The sequence below is a fragment of the Ipomoea triloba genome, chromosome 10 (genome assembly GCF_003576645.1).
Source record: "Ipomoea triloba cultivar NCNSP0323 chromosome 10, ASM357664v1".
Taxonomy (NCBI): Eukaryota; Viridiplantae; Streptophyta; class Magnoliopsida; order Solanales; family Convolvulaceae; genus Ipomoea; species Ipomoea triloba.
Window position 1 is genome coordinate 27,655,795 of NC_044925.1, and position 19,154 is coordinate 27,674,948.

A 19,154-nucleotide genomic window follows, 5' to 3' on the forward strand; every position below is an offset into this window, starting at 1 on the left:
ATGACAAATATTACAACTTTTAGTTTATTAATGTAATTGAGTCAATAGCATTCAAAAAAATGTAGTAAAATATATATTTTTTGCTTTATAGATCGATTTAGTAATTATCTAAGTGAACAAAAAAAATTAAATGAACTTATGAATTAGATGTTAATACTTTTTTTGGTGATTTTGAACTTACTCATTTGCATAAATGACATCTCACACATATAAATATCCCATTTATTATTAAAAATAATACAACAGTAATATATGTTGCACTTTAAACTAAGCTTTATAAAATTTTATTTAAAATTTAAATATCTTACAGAGTACTGTATTTTTTTTTAATGTCTTTTTACATTTTAAAAAATAAATGGTGAAAATGTCAAAAACAAGTAATGACCAAGTGTTGGGTCGTATGTGGTTCACACAATAATTAAGGCAATATATTCCCGCTAAAGACCCGTTCTCTAACGGCCAAAACCGTCGCGCTTTATCTCTCTCTCCCGCGCTCGCTCTTCGTTTACATTCATCAATTCTCATTCCTCTTCTCACTCGATCTCGCTCTGTAATCTCTCTTAGCTTCAAGACTCTCGATCGCAGCGCATCAGCAACATGGATGAAGAATACGACGTCATCGTTCTCGGCACCGGCCTCAAGGAGTGCATCATCAGCGGCCTTCTCTCCGTTGATGGACTCAAGGTAGTATGCATTCGATTCTCTCGATCGATCTTCTCTCTTCATAGGTTTGATTGTTTATTTTTGAAATATCATTCTATTTGTTGGTATGATCGGTTTGTTTGTTGGTGTGTGCAACACAAATGTTAAAGCACATAGGTTTTTATGTCATCAGATTCGTTGAATAGATATGAACCAAAAAAATCTTCTGTTTTGTCTGCATTTTTTGTGTTTTTTCTGTTTCACTCATGTTGTTGTCCTCCTTAGTCATTGCTTCATGAATTTTCATTTATTCATCAACTATTGATGCCAATCCAGTCTTAATATTGCAGTAGATCGGTATTTCTTTAGTATATATGTATGTATGATTAACCCTGTAATGTTCTATGACAGGTGCTACACATGGACAAAAATGACTATTATGGAGGGGAGTCCACTTCGCTTAATCTAGTTCAGGTAATTAACTTCTGTAAGGATACCATTGGTAATACATGCTCATTAATCATCAAATTGGACTAAAATGAGTTGGTTCTAGAATTATGAATTTACATTTCTCTTGAATAACCTTTAATGTTTTCCATATGTAGCTTTGGAAGCGGCTTAGAGGGACTGACAAGCCTGCAGAGAATTTGGGTGCAAGCAAAGAGTACAATGTTGATATGATTCCAAAAGTATGTATAGATCTTTTACAATTTTCAAATTCTCTAGGAGTCTTAGCACATAAGCACATTCCTTTTTAAGAGTTGATTTTGCATGGTATAACCATATGATCTATCAGGAGGGGTTGTAACCTCTGAATGGGCATCGGCAGGTAGCCCAACATGTCATTGACACCTGCTTGGTGGATTTGAAAGAACCATCGCATTCTTGTCATTTTTATGTTTAAAAAAAAAATTCCCACTCTTATGTGAAATTAAAGATACATAGCTGTATTTCCATCTGATGTAGCATTTTCTATTACATGACTGAAAGCTTTTCCAATGTGCTTTGGTAGTTCATGATGGCAAATGGTGCTTTGGTGCGAGTGCTTATCCATACTAAAGTTACCAAATACCTGAACTTCAAAGCAGTAGATGGTAGTTTTGTTTACAACAAAGGAAAGGTGTGTCTCCTGTAATCAGCCTTTCAATATAATTCTTGTACTGTCCATTTATTTTTATTGTCAGAAAACTTTTACTTCATTGACATGATGCTTCCTCATGATTTAACTTATAGGTCTACAAAGTTCCTGCAACTGATGTTGAAGCACTGAAATCCTCACTGATGGGGTTGTTTGAGAAGCGTCGTGCCCGAAAGTTCTTTATTTATGTGCAAGAATTTGATGAGGCGGACCCAAAGACTCATCATGGAATGAACCTGAACACCATCACAGCTAAACAATTTATAGCGTAAGTAATGAACAATGGCCTTCACAATGCCACAGATTTCTGATTTTAGGACCTTTTATTCCTTAACCAATTAATACTGCAGGAAATATGAGCTTGAAGACAATACGATTGATTTTATTGGTCATGCCCTGGCTCTCCAGACTGATGATAAGTATTTGGAGCAACCTGCAATTGATTTTGTGAAGAAAGTCAAGGTGATATATCATGCCAAATATTCTGATTACTCTTCTGTAGACTAGTATATAGATTCTTTTTTCTGCTCAGTTCTCTATGAGATAACTTGCTTTTGTATCAAGAATGTAGGATAAAAGTTTATGCATTGACATGCATGAGGTATCTCTAGTCACTAAACCAGATACGGAGTATTTATTATCCTCAACCAGGGCTGTCTTCCCATTCATTAGATTAAATTAAATGCAGTCAGTGTTATCCTTTTGTTTATGGTTTTCATAGAAGTACTTAACACTTCTCTTATTTGCAACTCAATTTCCTCATCAATAAAGCCTATTGTTTTAAAACAGATCCCAATGAAATAATTTTACTGCTCCATATACTTTTATCATGCAAGCATTGCCTTGAAGGAAATTTGTTAAATGATCTCTTTGGTTCCTTTCTAAAGCTATATGCAGAGTCTTTGGCTCGCTTTCAAGCAGGTTCTCCTTATATCTATCCAATGTATGGACTCGGGGAATTGCCTCAGGTTTGTCTCTATGATATTTGTTCATGCTTATGGAAATTTGGTAGCAAGAAAACTGCAGTTACTTTGGTTCTTCTAATGTGCGTATCTTTTCCAGGGATTTGCACGTCTAAGTGCAGTTTATGGTGGGACTTACATGCTTAACAAGCCCGAGTGTAAGGTAACATATAGGAACATTTATCTGTGCTATAACATTCTTAAAAACATATAACCTGACCTGATATTTGTCAGGTGGAGTTTGATGAGAGTGGCAAAGCCTATGGTGTGACCTCTGAAGGAGAAACAGCTAAATGCAAGAAAGTTGTTTGTGATCCATCATATTTAACTGATAAGGTATTTACCAGTTTTTGAAATACTATTGCGTGATTGATTTGGTGAATATGGAATGATGTTTTGAAACTTTTAATTTGTTTGAACATCAATTCCATCCCAATTTGGATTATCTGCCTGGTAGGAACTAGAAACATAAATTCTTGTTTTGATTTCTATTTGCAATCCATCTACACTGAATCACAATACAGGTCAAGAAGGTTGGGAAGGTTTCTCGTGCTATATGCATAATGAGCCATCCTATCCCCCACACACATGACTCTCATTCTGCTCAGGTTATTTTGCCACAAAAACAACTTGGTCGCAAATCAGACATGTGAGTTTGCTAAATATTCCAACTTGTCAACATTGTTTTTATTCTAAATACATACACATGCCAGTGTGTGCATTCACAGACTTTTTAATCAATATTTTTATGTGATTGATAACATATGCCCGAAATGTTGTTACTGTAACTACAGGTACTTATTCTGCTGCTCCTATTCTCACAACATTGCTCCCAAAGGGAAGTATATAGCCTTTGTTTTGACAGAGGCCGAAACAGACAATCCAGAAGCAGAACTAAAGCCGGGGGTCGACTTACTTGGACCTGTGGATGAGATATTTTATGAAACTTATGACAGATACGTACCCATAAATGACTCTGCTGCTGATAATTGCTTCATATCTGCTGTAAGTGGTTTTACTGTCCTACACTTTCCAGCTTTCTTTAGTTTTATGCATCAGATTCAGCATCTGATCTTATCATTTATTGCAGAGCTATGATGCTTCAACGCACTTTGAGAGCACAGTACAGGATGTGCTAGCCATGTATACCAAAATCACTGGCAAGGTACTATAGACTTAATTGTTTGGATTTTATGAAACTAAAATACTTGTTCCTAGTCATAACCAACTATTTGAAACTAATTGGCTTCCTTAAAATAGGCTGTTGATTTGTCTGTGGACCTGAGTGCTGCAAGTGCGGGTGGTGAAGATGAAGATCAATAGATTTATTTATTTTCCTAATCACATGGCATGAGTTTTAGCCAAGCTAGAAATTAAATCAAATGGTAATTTAATAATTCTCTCCCCCTCTATCTCTCTTGCAATTTATTCATCATGAATATCTGAACTGCTGTTGATCTTCTTCATTCCTATTTCCTGGCTTTCCAGGTGTCAGCCAAATTCTTTGCAAGTAAGCATAATCAAAACGAAGTTCCACTTAGCTCGCTTCGATAGAAATGAAGAATGCTCGCTAGTGTGCAGTAGTTTCTGGTTATGTTGTAGTTAGGTCTTGCAATTCATGTTCCCATTGTTTCTCTCAGACTTTGCTTTTCCTTTCCTGTTAAATGCATCCATTCATTTCATTGCTGACTAAATCTTATTATTGTTTTATTAACTTCAAATCGCCAATAAATATTAAATACTATATTGTGACAAACACTGCAACTCCAATCATGCATCCACTTCATCATTATGAATATGTTATCCAATAAAACCAGATATTTCTGTCAAATAATTTCTTTTGATCTGTGAAAAATTCGTTAATTATGCATTTAATATATATGAAATTCAGTAGCAAGTCCATAACAAAGAAGTGTTTGGTAGTAAGTACTTTCCCGTTTTCTTTTTAAATAAAAATAGAGAATATTTAGTTTGACTAATAATTTTAAAAGAAAGTGGATTGGTTGATATTATTATATAATTAAAAATAAAAATAAAAATAATAACATATTTATTTCTTTAAAAAAATACACCATTGTTTTGAAGACCTTTTTATAATGTAAAAAATATTTATATACAAGCATTTTCATTATCAAGCCGTGGTCCCTAACTCTATAGAAGTGACTTTTAAATCCGTATTATATTCAGATTAATTTTTGTTTATATTAAAATTGACTCACGGATAACATTCTTTTTTTTTTTTGAAATACGGATAACATTCTTCTTTAAACTCAAATGTTGTAGTTCAACGTTCGATCATCCATACAAAGTTATGAAACTTAATTTATTAAAAGAAAATATTTAATGGGCTATTACACTCACAACATTTATTCCTTCTCACAAGTTAATTGATATAGACATAAAAAAAAATAGAATTTAATTTAAGAATATGCCTCAAAATTTACTCTCTAATTGGTTATCTTCATCCTGTAAAGGAAATATATTTTGTGAGGGAAAATAACTGTTCGTGGGAGTAGAATTTGAGAGTACAATAAAACAAAAAGAATATACATTGAATTCCAGGCGGTGGGGCACGTGTTGCCAGCTGCAGATTTTATCCGTATTATCGGTATTAGGAAACAGTGAGGTGAATATTCTATTCAGAAAATGGTAGGCCCCACAACAGCTGCACTACTCCCATACACAACAATTCCGTCACCCTCATCTTCTCCAGACTCCATCTGAGATCGACTGATCGCGCAGGAAGAAATGGAGAACAGGAAAGAAGACAGTAACGACGCTGGCGCTGTATCAGCCAACTCTAATGCTCATGCACAATCAACAACAGAGAGCTCCAAAAACGGTTCCATCTCTGGCTTCGACTCTCTTCATCGCCTCCTTCAAGCTTCCCTCACCCCCCAACTCTTTCAGGTCACTTCGCTTTTTTTCACAATTTCTTCAATCTCATCAATCAGTTCCACTGAATATGAATCATCTGTTAATTCTCTCGATTTTTCTTGATATGGAAATGGGAAATTGAGGAAATTGTGATTAGCGGTTACCCCCCTTTAGGATTGTATTTCTTCTTTATGATAAAAATCCGATCTTTTTTTTTTTTTTTTTTTTGCTTTGTTGTGGATTTGAGGGTACTGGAATTTTTTGCAAAAGATTTGGTTTTTCTGGTTATGGTGACAGCAGAAGCTTTTGGATTGCAGGAAGTCAGCCGCTTGCTTCTTGGGCTAAATTGTGGGAGAGCAGTTGAGGCCATTGAACTTCCTGAGCCTGCCAAAGCTCTGTCAGCAAAACATGGCTTTGATCTTCAGGTGAGCTCCCACAAATGGTGATCTCTGTGTCTTATTTTGATTGAAATTATGTTTTTGCTTTACATTAAAGTCTCCCTGAGGAAGCTTGAACCATGAATTTGATGATTGAATTTTGTTATGTGTTTGTATTCCATTTGAAATGGTAGTTACTAGTTAGTGTTATCAACCTAGGAACGCGACTAATTTAAGGTGATTTGAATCTGTTATTTTCTGTTGGTTGATGTGCTGCCAAAGGATATTGGCATCACTTGTGGGGGTGGGAAGTGGCTAGTTGTCTTGTGTTGCATTGATTAAGAGATAATTATGGAAAACCAATGTTGGCCCATACTAGTGTACTTACATTGATTGGAAAACCAGGCATTTTTGTTTCGTGCTGACAAAGAGTCGTTGAGAGAACCTCGGATCGTCAGGGTTGGCCTCATTCAGAATTCTATTGCTCTTCCTACGACTGCACCTTTCTTGGAACAGAAGAGGGCCATATTTCAGAAGTTGTCGCCCATCATTGATGCTGCTGGGACTGCGGGAGTAAATATCCTGTGTTTGCAAGTGAGTCTACGTCTCTACGAGTGATACTAGGCAGGTTCTGATTATTGGCCATGTTCAAAACCTGAGCAGTTCATCGTTTTGTAACTCATGTGCAGGAGGCCTGGACGATGCCATTTGCATTCTGTACTCGTGAGAAAAGATGGTGTGAATTTGCTGAGCCGGTAGATGGAGAATCTACACTGTTTCTTCAAGAGTTTGCTAGAAAGTATAACATGGTCATTATCAGTCCCATTCTTGAGAGGGATGTGAAACATGGAGAGACGCTCTGGAATACGTGTGTAGTCATTGGTAATCGTGGTAACATTATTGGAAAACACCGGAAGGTAACACTAAGTATGGTTTTAACGCTCTCTATGCTTTCTCCCATGCCGTTGATTCGAACATAATATTTTTCAATTTGCAGAATCATATACCTAGAGTCGGGGACTTTAATGAGAGTACATACTATATGGAAGGAAACAATGGCCATCCTGTCTTTGAGACGGCTTATGGCAAGATTGCGGTTAATATATGTTATGGAAGGCATCATCCTCTCAACTGGTTAGCTTTCGGGCTAAATGGAGCTGAGATTGTTTTCAACCCTTCAGCTACTGTCGGTGAGCTCAGTGAACCAATGTGGCCCATCGAGGTACTCTTCCCTTAATTCTCGTGGATAGGTGCTTGCATCAAGTGGTAGTTTTAGTTTAATGTTCATTCATCAATCATCATGGTATAGTGCTTTAAGGTTCATGACAATCTTTGGTCGATTCCCATGGGCTGGCTGAATCTAATTCATTGTTTTACTCGTTCTCTATGATTTTGCAGGCTCGTAATGCAGCAATAGCAAATAGTTACTTTGTTGCTTCAATAAATCGAGTTGGAACCGAAGTTTTCCCCAATGCATTCACATCTGGAGATGGAAAGCCCGAGCACACAGATTTTGGGCATTTCTATGGTTCTAGCCATTTCTCGTCACCAGATGCTTCGTGCACACCGTCTTTATCCCGTTACAGAGACGGCTTGATCATATCGGACATGGATCTTAACCTCTGCAGACAACTCAAGGACAAGTGGGGATTCAGGATGACTGCACGATACGAAATGTATGCAGACTTGCTTTCTCGCTATGTAAAACCAGATTTCGAGCCACAAGTCATCTCTGATCCCTTGTTACATAAGAATGCCTCTTAGAAACTATCTGTAATGTAAACATTCATTTGTCAATAACTCAAGAACCACTGTTTATTCTGCATCATTGCATTCTAGTACATTAAACTCCCATTATTACAGTACTTTGGTTGAATAAAGAAAACCCTTTTTAGTTTTTCCTAGATCACATGATCTTTAGTTCAAACTTGAGAAATAGATACATCTTTAGCTATCTTTGCTCCTCTTTGTTTGGCCATGTAAAGTCCCATGTGATGCGTGAGCTCCTGGGGATGAGGCATGATATCTTTGGTGTTGTTTGCCATGGAAGGTGGGAAATCAAAAGTGGCACATCCCTTTGAGCAAACAACAACATCCTCCAAAGGATCAAGAAAACCTCGGTTTCTAGCCGATATGGTTGAGCAAACGAAATCAAGAACACAAATGTCTGTGCAAACTCCAACCACCAGTAACTAGACATGAACAGCAAAACTTTTGGAGTCAGCCCATCATTCTGCCAATTTGGGTGAGTTTTAAAGGGGGAGTAGTAAAAACCGAAAAACACTTACAACTTGAATCTTGTTGTCTTTTACCCAATCAACAAAAGCGTTAGAGCCGTCTTCCTCAGCTGATCCAATGTAGCCATCGTAGCAATCTTTGTGCCTGATCCTCACATTTGGTTCATTCTCTAGCCATCTCAGAGCTGCAAATTAACCAATTTCGTCGAAAACCATACACCTATATGCTTATATAGTTATATCTTTCATTCTAGGACAAGAATCTAGTGTAATAGCAAGGTACCAGGAACAAGATTGGATTCATCAGAGCCAGAGATGCAGTGAGGAGGATAAGGGTGTTCAAGCTTGTCAGCACTGTGTGAATCAAGAAAGGCAAGAACAGGCCAACCCTTTTCACAGAACAGCCTTGCCAGCCTTGCAGATTCATCAATCATTTCTGAAATCTGCTTGTTGGGTTCTCTTGGAGCCTGAAAGTTCAAAGAACAGTGAAAAGAAAACCCCACAAATTATAATCCACCATTACAGAAAACCTAGCACAAGGAGTTTCAAGAACTGTACCAGATTTCCAGCTCCAACAGTGCAGAAGCCATTGATGATATCTACAAGAACTAGGCCAGTCTTGGCAGCCTCTGATATAACCACTGATTCCTCATTTAGAGGAATTTCATTCTTAATAAGATCAATTGTCTTTAGTACCATCTTATCAACAACCTTTCTGATTTAAGGATATGGTTTCTGGTATGTGTCCTGCTGCAATATATAACCTATAGATATATATATATGTATATGCCCCTCCATAATAATTGAGTCTGACGTATGGTGACATTTGACATTTCACTTTTGTGATAATCATGGCCGCAAAATACTGACTTTAATCTACAGCTGCCCCCCCCCCCCAAATGTACTTCTTTCCAAGATATTTTTGATACCCATGACTAATACATGAAGACAAGGAGTAAATTCTTAGAGATTAATACATTAATTTGAATTTTCTTATCATTAGTCTTTGATATTTTTTCCTCGTTTTGTCACATTAGATTGAGTTGTTTAATTTAGGAACTGAGGGTTGAACCCGACACTTCTTGTCACATTAGATTGAGTTGTTTAATTTAGGAAGTGGGGTTGAACCCGACATTTCTTGGCGCATGTGTAAGCACATACATATATCCTTATTCTCTATACTCTATTCGCATCAATAATATTTTTGTGCCCCGATGGGTATGCACAACGGGTAGCTTGCTAGGGTGCATTTTGAAAACAATTTTTTTTTTTGAGACGAAATGTGGAGCATCTATTAGCTCACACATTGTCTCTCTCTCTCTCCTCTCCAAGTTATTTCTTTTTGCTTACATGAGAGCTTTCCCCCTTATTTGAGATGCCCTTAGAAATCATCATTTTTTAAGAAAATCATGGTTTTGAATATCAGTATACATGATAACTAGACAACCCAAAGCCCAGACAGAAGATCTGCAAATTGATCAGTTTAAGGAAAAGTAAAAAACTTCATATAAACTAACTAATCATAGTATGATCCTGTCCGAGAAATGAACAATGAACTTAAAAAGTACAATATATAATGACCATACTGCAGGCCAAGTCCAACTAATGATCAGATTGTATCAACAATGTCCCTGCTTTACGCCTTGAATTAAAGAAAGAACGGAATCTCTGCACATCTTTAATGATTCATCAATTATGAAGAGCATTTGAGCAAATCCAATCAATCCCCACAAAACTTAGAACAACTATAGAAAGAAGAGGAAAAGCATTGATGAACAAATGTCTGCATGTTCTACATCTCCATACTTGTTATGTATCTTTGATACATTTCAGGCAGCTTATCCTTGTGGGGTAGCAGATAATCATTAGAAAACTTTGATTCAGTCAATGATATTGCGGTAAAGAGTGAGCATGCTCTCAGCTGATTTTCTTTAAGAATCTTCAACACTTGACTCCGAGGGATGGTCTTCTTCTCCAAACTAGACATAAGAAACATGGGGCGAAAAGCCAAGTAATGGGAGCTATAGCCAAGCTCCTTCATTAAAAAATTCAGCACCCTTTTCAACCTAACCTCTGATACAGTTAAAGAATGAGGTTGTTTTTGCACCATGGTAGAAATTTCTGAATTCGACCACCCAAAGCTCCTCAAGATTTCGAGTTTCCTGTCCACAGTTGATTTACTCAGCGCAGTCGCGACAAACACTCCACTGTAAAACATTGGGGCGCTTCGAGGAATCCCAAACTCCTTTTCTACTCTATTCAGAATCTTGACAATCCAACCAGACTTGTTTGTCAAATAACTCGGTCTTGCCATTACAAACTGTTGGATTTTCTCATCAGGAAACCCCAAATTTCGCAACACCTGTACATTCTCTTCCATAGTTTTGTAACTACCATAAGAAAGCAACCAACCAGATCTCTTTAAAGCTTTCAAGGCATTATGGTTACTACCTGCTGCTTCTTTGAGAAAATGTAATGCAGGTCTCAAATGAGTCTCTAATCCTCTAGAAAGAAAGGAAGCATCCCTAGTGATAAAACTGACAAGGTTTGGCCCGGACATCCCGAGTTCTTGGAGGCACTGAATTTTGGGATTAAGGGTTTTCTCAGGGTCAGAGAATAGCAATTTTGGAAACCTGGAAACTGCAGCCCTGATATGGGTTGGCTCCATACCTATCTGTTGCAGATACTTCACAACTATGGCGGGTTTTGTTTGAGATTTGAATTGGCTTACCTTTGCGGCAGCGGAGATGGCGTCATCTCTGGAGAAGTTGAGTGAGTCAGTGAGATAGTTCACCAAGAAATGGTCCGCCATCCGATCGCCGGCCTTTTCCGCGGCCACTTTAGCAGTAGAAGAGTAGCTATTCCCCGCAGAAGACCTCAAGCTAGGGCTATAGAAAAAGAAGAAAAACTGTCTCTCCTTGCAGCCATTGCCTTTGCTTAGGAGCATCCTAGCAAACGAAAATCCAGGCTTTCCGACCATTGCAACTGAAAAAGATCGTATCTTTTGTTCCTTTTATCAATGCACAGGCCAGAAGAACACAAGCATTTGGGGATTTTTCGTATAAAGCCTTTCGTCGAACACCTTGCCTGCAAGAACTTCCAAACTCCAACGAGCTTCCACTGACTTATGCAGCGCTTGGATTCAATCAGGAAGGTGAACCTCCATTTTAAGCTCTTAATAAATAATAATAATAATAAACTAATTTTTAAGAACCGAAAAATGGAGGGAGAAGAGCCGCCGGTCGCCGCCGCAGGACTGACTGCGAGAAACCAAACGGATACCCACAAATGTTATTCCGGCAGAGCGTTTTTAGGGCTATATAGTTTTGCTAAAGCCCGCAATTTGTTTAAAATTGGGCTTTTAACACTTACAATTGCATAAGCCCAAGAAATAACAGCAAAAAATAAAAATAAATTGCATAAGCCCAAAGACCTGGTGGTCTAGTGACACCCGGTGTCCCGGTTAATACTCCAGCATGAATAATTTGTGCTTCAGTAAGTTGAGAAAGTAATCTATGAACAGATATTAAAGCCCAAAAAAACCCAGTGGGCTAGCTCAAGTGGCAAGTGAGCTCTCTTTGTGGGGAGGAATTTCGGGAGAACCCGAGTTCAATTCCCACAAGTGACGATTCCTCCTGGGCCAGTTCCTGTGCCTCCCGGATCGAACGTGGGTGGACCCCGAACCGGACCGAGAGAAAGACCCTGTACATTTACCATACCAAAAAATATATATATATAATAGAATATATATATATCATGAAATATGAATTATCATTAGTCATCAAGAATTCCACAAATTATATAATGAAATATGAGTTATGGAATTAACCTTTTATACTTAAGTAAATTAAGAAAATAATTATAAACAAAGATAAACTATGGTCCAATAGTGACGGTAAGCTTCCTTGAACACACTGTTCACAGATGAAGCAGTTCATATTCCCAAATTTCCTCACCATATAGAGATGCTATCATCCGCTGTACAGTTGAACGCCGTCGCCGCCGCCGCCAACCCGTGTTTCGCTCCGGGAACCTACTTTTTCCCGCCAAAGCCTCTTTATTTCCCTCCAAAATCCAATCTTGGAGTACTACCCAGAAAAGCCATGGCTTCTCCTCCATTTCTGGGGCTCAGGGTGGGTTCAAAATTGGGAATTGGCGCGACCTCCAGCGGCGGTTCAGTGGGTTCCGAGGACGGTGGAGCTTGCACGCTGATGGAGTGCATGGGTCCTAAGGGGTACAATGTGGGTGATGACTTGGCGGTGTTGTTTGGTCATTTGGAGTATGCCTGTAAGAGGATTTCTGCTCTTGTTGCCTCCCCTTTCAACTCCAGCCTCGGAAAAAACATAGTCGCCGGCGATGGGTCTGCATCTGGTAGAGATAAGCCCAAGCCTCTTGATATTGTTGCGGTGTGCCTCCCCACAATTCTTAACTTTGTTTCAAGATTTCACCTTTTTTTGCTCATGTTCCTTAATATATTATTGCTTTGGTGAAATTCTGTGAGTTTGATGTCTGATTGTTATTGAGCATTAGAATTTTCACATTTGCAGTTTTCTGTTGTAATAATATTGTATAACTCGGGTAACCCCAGCCAAATTGATTATACTTTTGGCTTTGTAACCATAAAGTTACAAATTCGATTGTCGTGGGAGCAGTCTATTGGCCTTCTGGTTTGATACAGTCTGCAAATTGTCGTGGGAGCAGTCTATTGGCCTTCTGGTTTGATACAGTCTGCAATGGCCATTGTAGTCCTTTGTAGGCTAAGGTTTACCTAGTGTACAATCTTGGGTAGTGGCTGCTGTTTTCCTTGTCATCCAAAATATTGTATAATTGCCACTGGGAAATAGCTGGTTGTAAGTGAATCCAATTTCTGGTTGTTGTTCTTAGATGTATTGATGCCCTGTGTACCAATGTGTTTACCTATGGCAATGATCTGAGAACATCCCATGATAATGATTCATGTTTTTGTTCTTCATTCCCAGAACGAGATTATTTTGTCTTCGCTGCAAAATTCTGGGAAGGTTGCGGTAATGGCTTCTGAAGAAGATGATGGTCCAGTGTGGATATCCGACAATGCCCCATTTGTGGTGGTGTTGGATCCCTTGGATGGTTCAAGAAACATTGATGCTTCCATTCCCACAGGGACAATCTTCGGGATCTATCACCGCCTCCCAGAACTCGATCATTTGCCTGTCGAGGAGAAGGCTTCGATGAACTGCCTCCAGAGTGGAACTAAGCTTGTATCTGCTGCTTATGTTCTGTACTCATCAGCCACGATATTCTGCACGAGCTTTGGATCGGGAGCTCATGCATTCACACTTGACCGTTCCACGGGAGACTTCATCCTCACACATCCAAACATTAGAATCCCCCCTCGAGGTACCAATGTTTGCTTTGATAATGCAAAATTGCCATACTTGTAACTATAATTGAAGTATTTATGTTTGTTGTTTATCTGTGTAATGTCAGGGCAAATTTATTCTGTCAATGATGCTCGATATTTTGACTGGCCCGAGGGTTTAAGGCGATATATTGACACTGTAAGACAAGGCAAGGGTAAGTATCCTAAGAAATACTCAGCCCGGTATATATGTTCCCTCGTTGCTGATTTTCACCGGACTCTTTTATATGGCGGAGTGGCAATGAACCCAAGGGACCATCTCCGTCTGGTGTACGAAGCAAACCCGCTGAGTTTCCTAGCAGAGCAAGCCGGGGGAAGAGGCTCGGATGGCAAAACCCGAATTCTATCTATCCAGCCAGTGAAGCTACACCAAAGACTGCCTTTGTTTTTGGGGAGTCCAGAGGACATTGAAGAGCTAGAGAGCTATGGAGATGTACAGCAGAAAGTGAATCCAGGCTATGAAGTCTAGCCTTCATGTGTTTTTAGGTTACAATGGCTCTTTGTCTCCCAGAAATTTGCAATGTTGTGGAACTTGTTGATTGCTTCAAGAAATGAGATGTACTTATTGTACATAGTAATAAGGTGAAAGATTCAGAAATTTGTATTCTACAATTCATAGCTTTGAAATGGAAAAATACTAAATGAAGTGTTTTACATTATGAAATTTCATCAACCTTCAACCAGTTCAACTGTTTTTCGAGATTAATTACTCTAATTTATATTAGACTGGTCAACAAAATTGGTTGGACAGTTTTTTTTTTTTTTTTTTTTTGAAAACAAACAGAACTAAATTAGTTGGAAAGTTAATAATGCAAAGAGAGTAACGTGAAAGAAAACTATACATCACTCGACCAAATAAGGAAATTAAATTCCTAAAACGAAAGGAATTTAATAAGGAAAGTGGATCTCCCGAATTTTCCGATAAACCTTAATATATAACCGCCTTTATAAATACCTCCACTCCAATCCGAACCGATTGCCTAATCACCAATACCAATCACAAGATTATCTTTTGATATATGTGTAATATTTATAAAATGATTCCAAACAAATTAGATATATCATATATGTATAATATTTTATAAGGTGTGTGCAAAATAATCATCATTTTAATCATTCTCCCCGATGGATACCCCAAGTAGGGCTCAATACCTGGAGCTTGCAGACTGACCTTGCGTACAGGTACCCGTTGGTCCACCTGACGTAAGCATTATTGTCGCGGTGTCTGACCGGATACGACACTCAGAGGTGAACCGAGATTTGCTAAGAATCTTTCACAGATTGGATGAAATTCTTTCCTATTTCATATTAGGAAGTAGTTATGGCAATTTTGACTGTTGAGACAATATTCATTAAGTCAAATTTGTTAAGTTTCTCTTGCTTTCCTTGTATATGTTAATTATTTTTGTATAATTATCTTCTAAAGTCACATTGTAAAGGATTTTACATTTAATGTAAGTAATCTGTTCAATTACTTTTTCATATTTTCCTTATTTTACGATTGTGTTGACTCTCTCTTCAATTACTTTTTCGTATTTTCCTTATTTTACGCTTGTGTTGGCCTTTGTCTAGAGTCTAGACGTAGTAAAACCAACACTTCCAAACATACTTGTGTTGTGTTGGAGTGGCCCTACAGGCTAACCCTCAGTGAGAACAGGCAAAGATTTTGCGCACAGCCGTATAGTATAGCAATAGCCTTCCGTTTTGGTCAGAAAGCGTTCTCTCCGGATATAAATCTGTTTTGACCGGAGAGATAATCTGCCGCCATATTCATAATGCAAGATTTCACCTCTCACGCCAACAACGGCGGCGCCACCTACAAAAGCTACCGGCCGCCCAGCCGTCCCTTCTATGTGCCGGCGGGCAATGTCGCCTTCCGCCTCCTCTGCCACGCCTCGCGCGTCGGCGGCGTCATTGGCAAGTCCGGATGCATCATCAAGCAGCTCCAGCAGGATACCACCGCCAAGATTCGGGTCGAGGACTCCGGCAACAACGCGGACGAGCACCGGGTGATTGTCGTCATAGCTTCCCCTTTGGTCAACAGGAAGATTAAATTTTGCGCCGCTAGGAACGAAGAGGAAGGAGAGGAGGAGGAGAGAACAGATGGGGGAAGTGAGGAATTTGAAGTATCGGCGGCGCAGGAAGCCGTGGTTAGGGTTTTCGAGAGAGTGATTGAAGTGACGGCGGAGAGCGTCGGGATGGTATTGGGCACCGGAAGTTTAGTTTCGTGTCGACTCCTTGCGAAGGTTAATCAGGTCGGGTCGGTGATCGGAAAAGGTGGGATGGTTGTTGATTTGATAAGGAAGGAAACCGGCTGTAGAATTAAGGTCATCACATCGGAAAATCTGCCGGCTTGCACCTTGCCGGGGGACAAAGTGGTGGAGGTGAGAGGTTTTTTTGTTTTTTGGATTTGGTTGGTTGTTATCTTCAATTCAGTTTGGAATTAGGTAAAAGATTTAATTTTTGGGGAAATCCTTTATTGCTACATTTGGTATTCATAGGTAAAGAGTACTTAGTACATGCTAGTTGATATAACTGCAACTTAGATCTAATTAGGAAGTGTGTTGTAAGTATCTAGTTATGCAAAGTTTCTTCAATATAATATGAAGGGAAATGTGTATTTATTTGTGATGATTATAGTTCTTACCAAGAAAAGAATCTTCCTTTGGTGTTGCTTTATGGAGAATTTTCACCTGTTTTCTAACACAAGAATATGTTGTTGCCATGGCAGATTGAAGGCGAAATTCTGGGTGTGAAGAAAGCACTTATTGCTGTCACTTCCAAGCTTCAAGATGGTATGCAACCTGAGAAAGCAACAATTAGTGACAACCGGGTTGGTGATATTTCTCAGGAAGCATTGCATGAACCGCAAGTTGATTTACCTGAACAAAGCAGTTCAATGCTGCCTACTGTCCCCACAAGCCCTACCTCTTCCCACTCAGTTGGTCACTTTTTCTCACAAGGAGCTGATAGTTCTTCCAACATTGAGTCAAAGATGTCAAAGCAAGAGGTTACTTTCAAAATTCTCTGTCCTGCTGATAAAGTAGGGGTTATAATTGGCAAGGCAGGAACAATTGTTAAGGCTCTTGAACACGAAACAGGTGCAGCTATCAGGGTTGGGCCAATCGTTCCAGAGTGTTATGAGCGATTGATAACCATTACTGCATTTGAGGTTTGACTGAATAAAGTCGTGTATTTGCTTCTGATTCTTTTCTGTACAACATACTGGGTTACTCAGTTGTTTTTTTTTTTTTTTTTTTTTTTTTGGTGTTCTTAATAGAATTTAGAATCACATCAATCCCCAGCGCAACGTGCTATTCTTGTTGTTTTTAATAAACTTGCGGCCATCAACTCTGAGAAGGGATCGAATTTATTTCAAAAAGGGTCATTTATTTCAGCTCGACTTCTAGTACAAGCAAATCAAGCTGGGTGTTTATTGGGAAAAGGAGGTTCGATAATAGCAGAGATGAGAAAGATGACTGGTGCCCGCATAATATTACATAGGGGTGACCAAGTTCCAAAGTGTGCTTCAGAGAATGATGAAGTAGTAGAGGTGTGATTTATGATTCCACGGTGTTTAAATTGTTTTCTTCAGTGTCATGTTGCTGCTATTTTAATTATTTCTATGAGATGCCTGCCAAATAATGTACTTTTTATTGTTCAAAGGTTTCACTTGTGTTATATGCAAATCAATTACCTTTTATGAGTTTTAGTATGAAAGGTAGACTTGGTGTAGATTATAAATTGTTTTCAAGGTTATCTTTTGTTCATGAGTTAGCCTGGAAATAATTTGGCACTTGGAACTTATGGCTTTCTTTTGTTAGATTACAGGTGAATTCGTAAATGTTCGAGATGCTTTATGTAGTGTCACTGATAAGCTGCGCAATAACCTATTGCAAGTGAAATCGTCAAATAATGTTGGTTTTGGCAGTTCCACCTTAACAACTGAGAATACTCCCTATGGCAGATTGAAGAATGGTCCTCCCGGTCCTGGATTCAATCACTCTTCTGGTGCCTCTAGTGTTACTAATCCCCCTTCTGACTTAGTACAAAGCATGGGAGATCTCGGAATTTCTCACAACATGGATGGTGTGCGGTCACAAAGTATTTGGCAATCGCAGGTGATCTTTAGTTCTGCATTTTCCTCTTTTGCTACCTGCATCTCTATTGGATTAATCTTCCCATCCTCGGTGATTCTTTTGATTTTAGTCACAAATTGGAATAAATCAGAGAGGCACTACCAATTTAGGCAGAGGATCAATTTCAGCTAAAGGTGGTTTGGAGCTTGGCAGGTTGGTAAAACACATTCCTATTAAGGATCTATTTTTTAGGCTTTCTCTATCTCTTATACACAAGAACGGGCATTCCTTTAATATGACTTCTGTTGGAAATCATCTGTATTATGAACACTAAAAAGTGAGTAACTATTAGGTCTTTAACACCATCACCTATTTAGTTATGGTTTCACTTTGGAACAGGTCTGCCGTTGTGACAAATACAACTGTGGAGATCGTGGTTCCTGAAAATGTTATTGGGTCGGTTTATGGGGAGAATGGCAGCAATTTGGAACGTCTGAGACAGGTTTAATTTACTATCTCTTGAGGAAGAAGTTACATTGTATAATTGCTATCGTGTTCTACGTAATTGTTTAGCTTATGAGTTCTGCTGCTTAGGTCCTCAATTATGCACTAGGCACTAAAGCCATGGGAAAAACAGCATGCACCAAACAAAACAATTCTGAGCTTAAAAATTCATGGTTGATCTATGGAAATCTGGAAGTGACTAAAACCTTAATGTTATAATTCTGTTGTTTTGGCTCTAACTCATGGTTGAACAATAACCATACTAAAGCATAATCCATTCATCACATCATGCTTCGATGCACGTATTTTACAGTAGTTGCTAACGCCATTTAAGGTCATCTAACGACTTTGCCTTGCTGTATTTGAGCCAGATTTCTGGGGCAAAGGTGACGATGCGTGAGCCACATCCTGGAACTACTGACCGGACTATTGTGATCTCTGGAACTCCTGATGAAACTCAAACCGCTCAGAGCCTCCTTCAAGCATTTATAATTAATGGATCTCCGTGATAACTCCCTGGCAGTTTTTAACCTCACCATGAACCCATTTTTGGATAGTTTATCATGCCCAAAGGGATATAGCAGCAGCAAAACACTTCCTCCGGAATGCACAATGCAATTAAGCTAAGCAATCAAGCTCTAAAGCTAACATTTGATGTGCTATTCATTTGTCTTTTGTCATATACAGGATTGAAACTACATCTCCCTATTACAAAATGAGATAGCTTTGGTTGTTCGTATATCCAGGCTTAGAGTGTTCTAATAGGCAGATTTTTAAATTTTAATTTTTTTTTTTCGTTTTACCAACTTGTGAAGACCATAGAGTTATGATTTATTTATGAGTTTGTTCTTTATCTTGAAAACCTCTGCAAGTTCTGTTCTTAATCGTATGCTACAAGTGAACTGTTTCTGTTTCAAAGTCTTTCTGCTTCCATTTTTCC

The 19,154-nt window shown here is 38.6% G+C and overlaps 6 protein-coding genes across 6 annotated transcripts; 4 read left to right on the top strand and 2 right to left on the bottom strand.

The window, feature by feature from the left end:
* The first annotated feature begins 488 nt into the window (after positions 1-488).
* On the top strand, positions 489-4,498 carry LOC116032143 (guanosine nucleotide diphosphate dissociation inhibitor At5g09550-like). Its single transcript, XM_031274568.1, has 14 exons — positions 489-684; positions 1,054-1,116; positions 1,248-1,331; positions 1,655-1,762; positions 1,876-2,048; positions 2,131-2,242; positions 2,668-2,748; positions 2,843-2,905; positions 2,977-3,078; positions 3,267-3,391; positions 3,537-3,747; positions 3,833-3,907; positions 4,003-4,127; positions 4,231-4,498. Exons 1-13 carry the CDS (start codon positions 598-600, stop codon positions 4,063-4,065), a joined length of 1,347 nt encoding a protein of 448 aa, XP_031130428.1. The 5' UTR covers positions 489-597; the 3' UTR covers positions 4,066-4,127; positions 4,231-4,498.
* A 942-nt stretch (positions 4,499-5,440) lies between these two features.
* LOC116032144 (beta-ureidopropionase) lies at positions 5,441-7,893 on the top strand. The gene is made up of 6 exons (XM_031274569.1): positions 5,441-5,652; positions 5,937-6,044; positions 6,402-6,590; positions 6,686-6,913; positions 6,994-7,218; positions 7,395-7,893. Exons 1-6 carry the CDS (start codon positions 5,491-5,493, stop codon positions 7,758-7,760), a joined length of 1,278 nt encoding a protein of 425 aa, XP_031130429.1. The 5' UTR covers positions 5,441-5,490; the 3' UTR covers positions 7,761-7,893.
* Positions 7,765-8,995, bottom strand: LOC116032147 (nicotinamidase 1-like). The gene is made up of 4 exons (XM_031274572.1): positions 8,792-8,995; positions 8,517-8,700; positions 8,285-8,418; positions 7,765-8,188 (listed from the first exon to the last, which is right to left on the bottom strand). The coding sequence occupies exons 1-4, from the start codon at positions 8,930-8,932 to the stop codon at positions 7,919-7,921; spliced, it is 729 nt and encodes a 242-aa protein (XP_031130432.1). The 5' UTR covers positions 8,933-8,995; the 3' UTR covers positions 7,765-7,918.
* Positions 8,996-9,697: 702 nt separating this feature from the next.
* Positions 9,698-11,512, bottom strand: LOC116031685 (transcription termination factor MTERF4, chloroplastic-like). The gene has a single exon (XM_031273945.1). The coding sequence runs from the start codon at positions 11,211-11,213 to the stop codon at positions 10,026-10,028; it is 1,188 nt and encodes a 395-aa protein (XP_031129805.1). The 5' UTR covers positions 11,214-11,512; the 3' UTR covers positions 9,698-10,025.
* Positions 11,513-12,141: 629 nt separating this feature from the next.
* Positions 12,142-14,298, top strand: LOC116031650 (fructose-1,6-bisphosphatase class 1). Its single transcript, XM_031273913.1, has 3 exons — positions 12,142-12,639; positions 13,213-13,609; positions 13,700-14,298. Exons 1-3 carry the CDS (start codon positions 12,199-12,201, stop codon positions 14,098-14,100), a joined length of 1,239 nt encoding a protein of 412 aa, XP_031129773.1. The 5' UTR covers positions 12,142-12,198; the 3' UTR covers positions 14,101-14,298.
* Positions 14,299-15,284: 986 nt separating this feature from the next.
* LOC116032304 (KH domain-containing protein HEN4) lies at positions 15,285-19,076 on the top strand. Its single transcript, XM_031274802.1, has 7 exons — positions 15,285-16,015; positions 16,363-16,803; positions 16,912-17,184; positions 17,456-17,752; positions 17,841-17,923; positions 18,110-18,212; positions 18,586-19,076. The coding sequence occupies exons 1-7, from the start codon at positions 15,407-15,409 to the stop codon at positions 18,721-18,723; spliced, it is 1,944 nt and encodes a 647-aa protein (XP_031130662.1). The 5' UTR covers positions 15,285-15,406; the 3' UTR covers positions 18,724-19,076.
* The last annotated feature ends 78 nt before the right edge of the window (positions 19,077-19,154 follow it).

Excerpts from the sequence above, each read along its gene's own strand:
- LOC116031685 (XM_031273945.1), bottom strand. The coding sequence starts at position 11,213 with ATGGTCGGAAAGCCTGGATTTTCGTTTGCTAGGATGCTCCTAAGCAAA.
- LOC116032143 (XM_031274568.1), top strand. The coding sequence starts at position 598 with ATGGATGAAGAATACGACGTCATCGTTCTCGGCACCGGCCTCAAGGAG. Across the intron at positions 1,117-1,247 it reads CTTCGCTTAATCTAGTTCAG|CTTTGGAAGCGGCTTAGAGG; the intron begins GTAATTAACTTC and ends TTCCATATGTAG. Across the intron at positions 3,079-3,266 it reads CATCATATTTAACTGATAAG|GTCAAGAAGGTTGGGAAGGT; the intron begins GTATTTACCAGT and ends ATCACAATACAG.
- LOC116032147 (XM_031274572.1), bottom strand. The coding sequence starts at position 8,932 with ATGGTACTAAAGACAATTGATCTTATTAAGAATGAAATTCCTCTAAAT. Across the intron at positions 8,701-8,791 it reads CTGTTGGAGCTGGAAATCTG|GCTCCAAGAGAACCCAACAA; the intron begins GTACAGTTCTTG and ends TTGAACTTTCAG. Across the intron at positions 8,189-8,284 it reads AAGACAACAAGATTCAAGTT|TTACTGGTGGTTGGAGTTTG; the intron begins GTAAGTGTTTTT and ends GTTCATGTCTAG.
- LOC116032144 (XM_031274569.1), top strand. The coding sequence starts at position 5,491 with ATGGAGAACAGGAAAGAAGACAGTAACGACGCTGGCGCTGTATCAGCC. Across the intron at positions 5,653-5,936 it reads TCACCCCCCAACTCTTTCAG|GAAGTCAGCCGCTTGCTTCT; the intron begins GTCACTTCGCTT and ends TTTGGATTGCAG. Across the intron at positions 6,045-6,401 it reads AACATGGCTTTGATCTTCAG|GCATTTTTGTTTCGTGCTGA; the intron begins GTGAGCTCCCAC and ends TTGGAAAACCAG.
- LOC116032304 (XM_031274802.1), top strand. The coding sequence starts at position 15,407 with ATGCAAGATTTCACCTCTCACGCCAACAACGGCGGCGCCACCTACAAA. Across the intron at positions 17,185-17,455 it reads AGAATGATGAAGTAGTAGAG|ATTACAGGTGAATTCGTAAA; the intron begins GTGTGATTTATG and ends TTCTTTTGTTAG. Across the intron at positions 17,924-18,109 it reads GGTGGTTTGGAGCTTGGCAG|GTCTGCCGTTGTGACAAATA; the intron begins GTTGGTAAAACA and ends ACTTTGGAACAG.
- LOC116031650 (XM_031273913.1), top strand. The coding sequence starts at position 12,199 with ATGCTATCATCCGCTGTACAGTTGAACGCCGTCGCCGCCGCCGCCAAC. Across the intron at positions 12,640-13,212 it reads AGCCTCTTGATATTGTTGCG|AACGAGATTATTTTGTCTTC; the intron begins GTGTGCCTCCCC and ends CTTCATTCCCAG. Across the intron at positions 13,610-13,699 it reads CATTAGAATCCCCCCTCGAG|GGCAAATTTATTCTGTCAAT; the intron begins GTACCAATGTTT and ends GTGTAATGTCAG.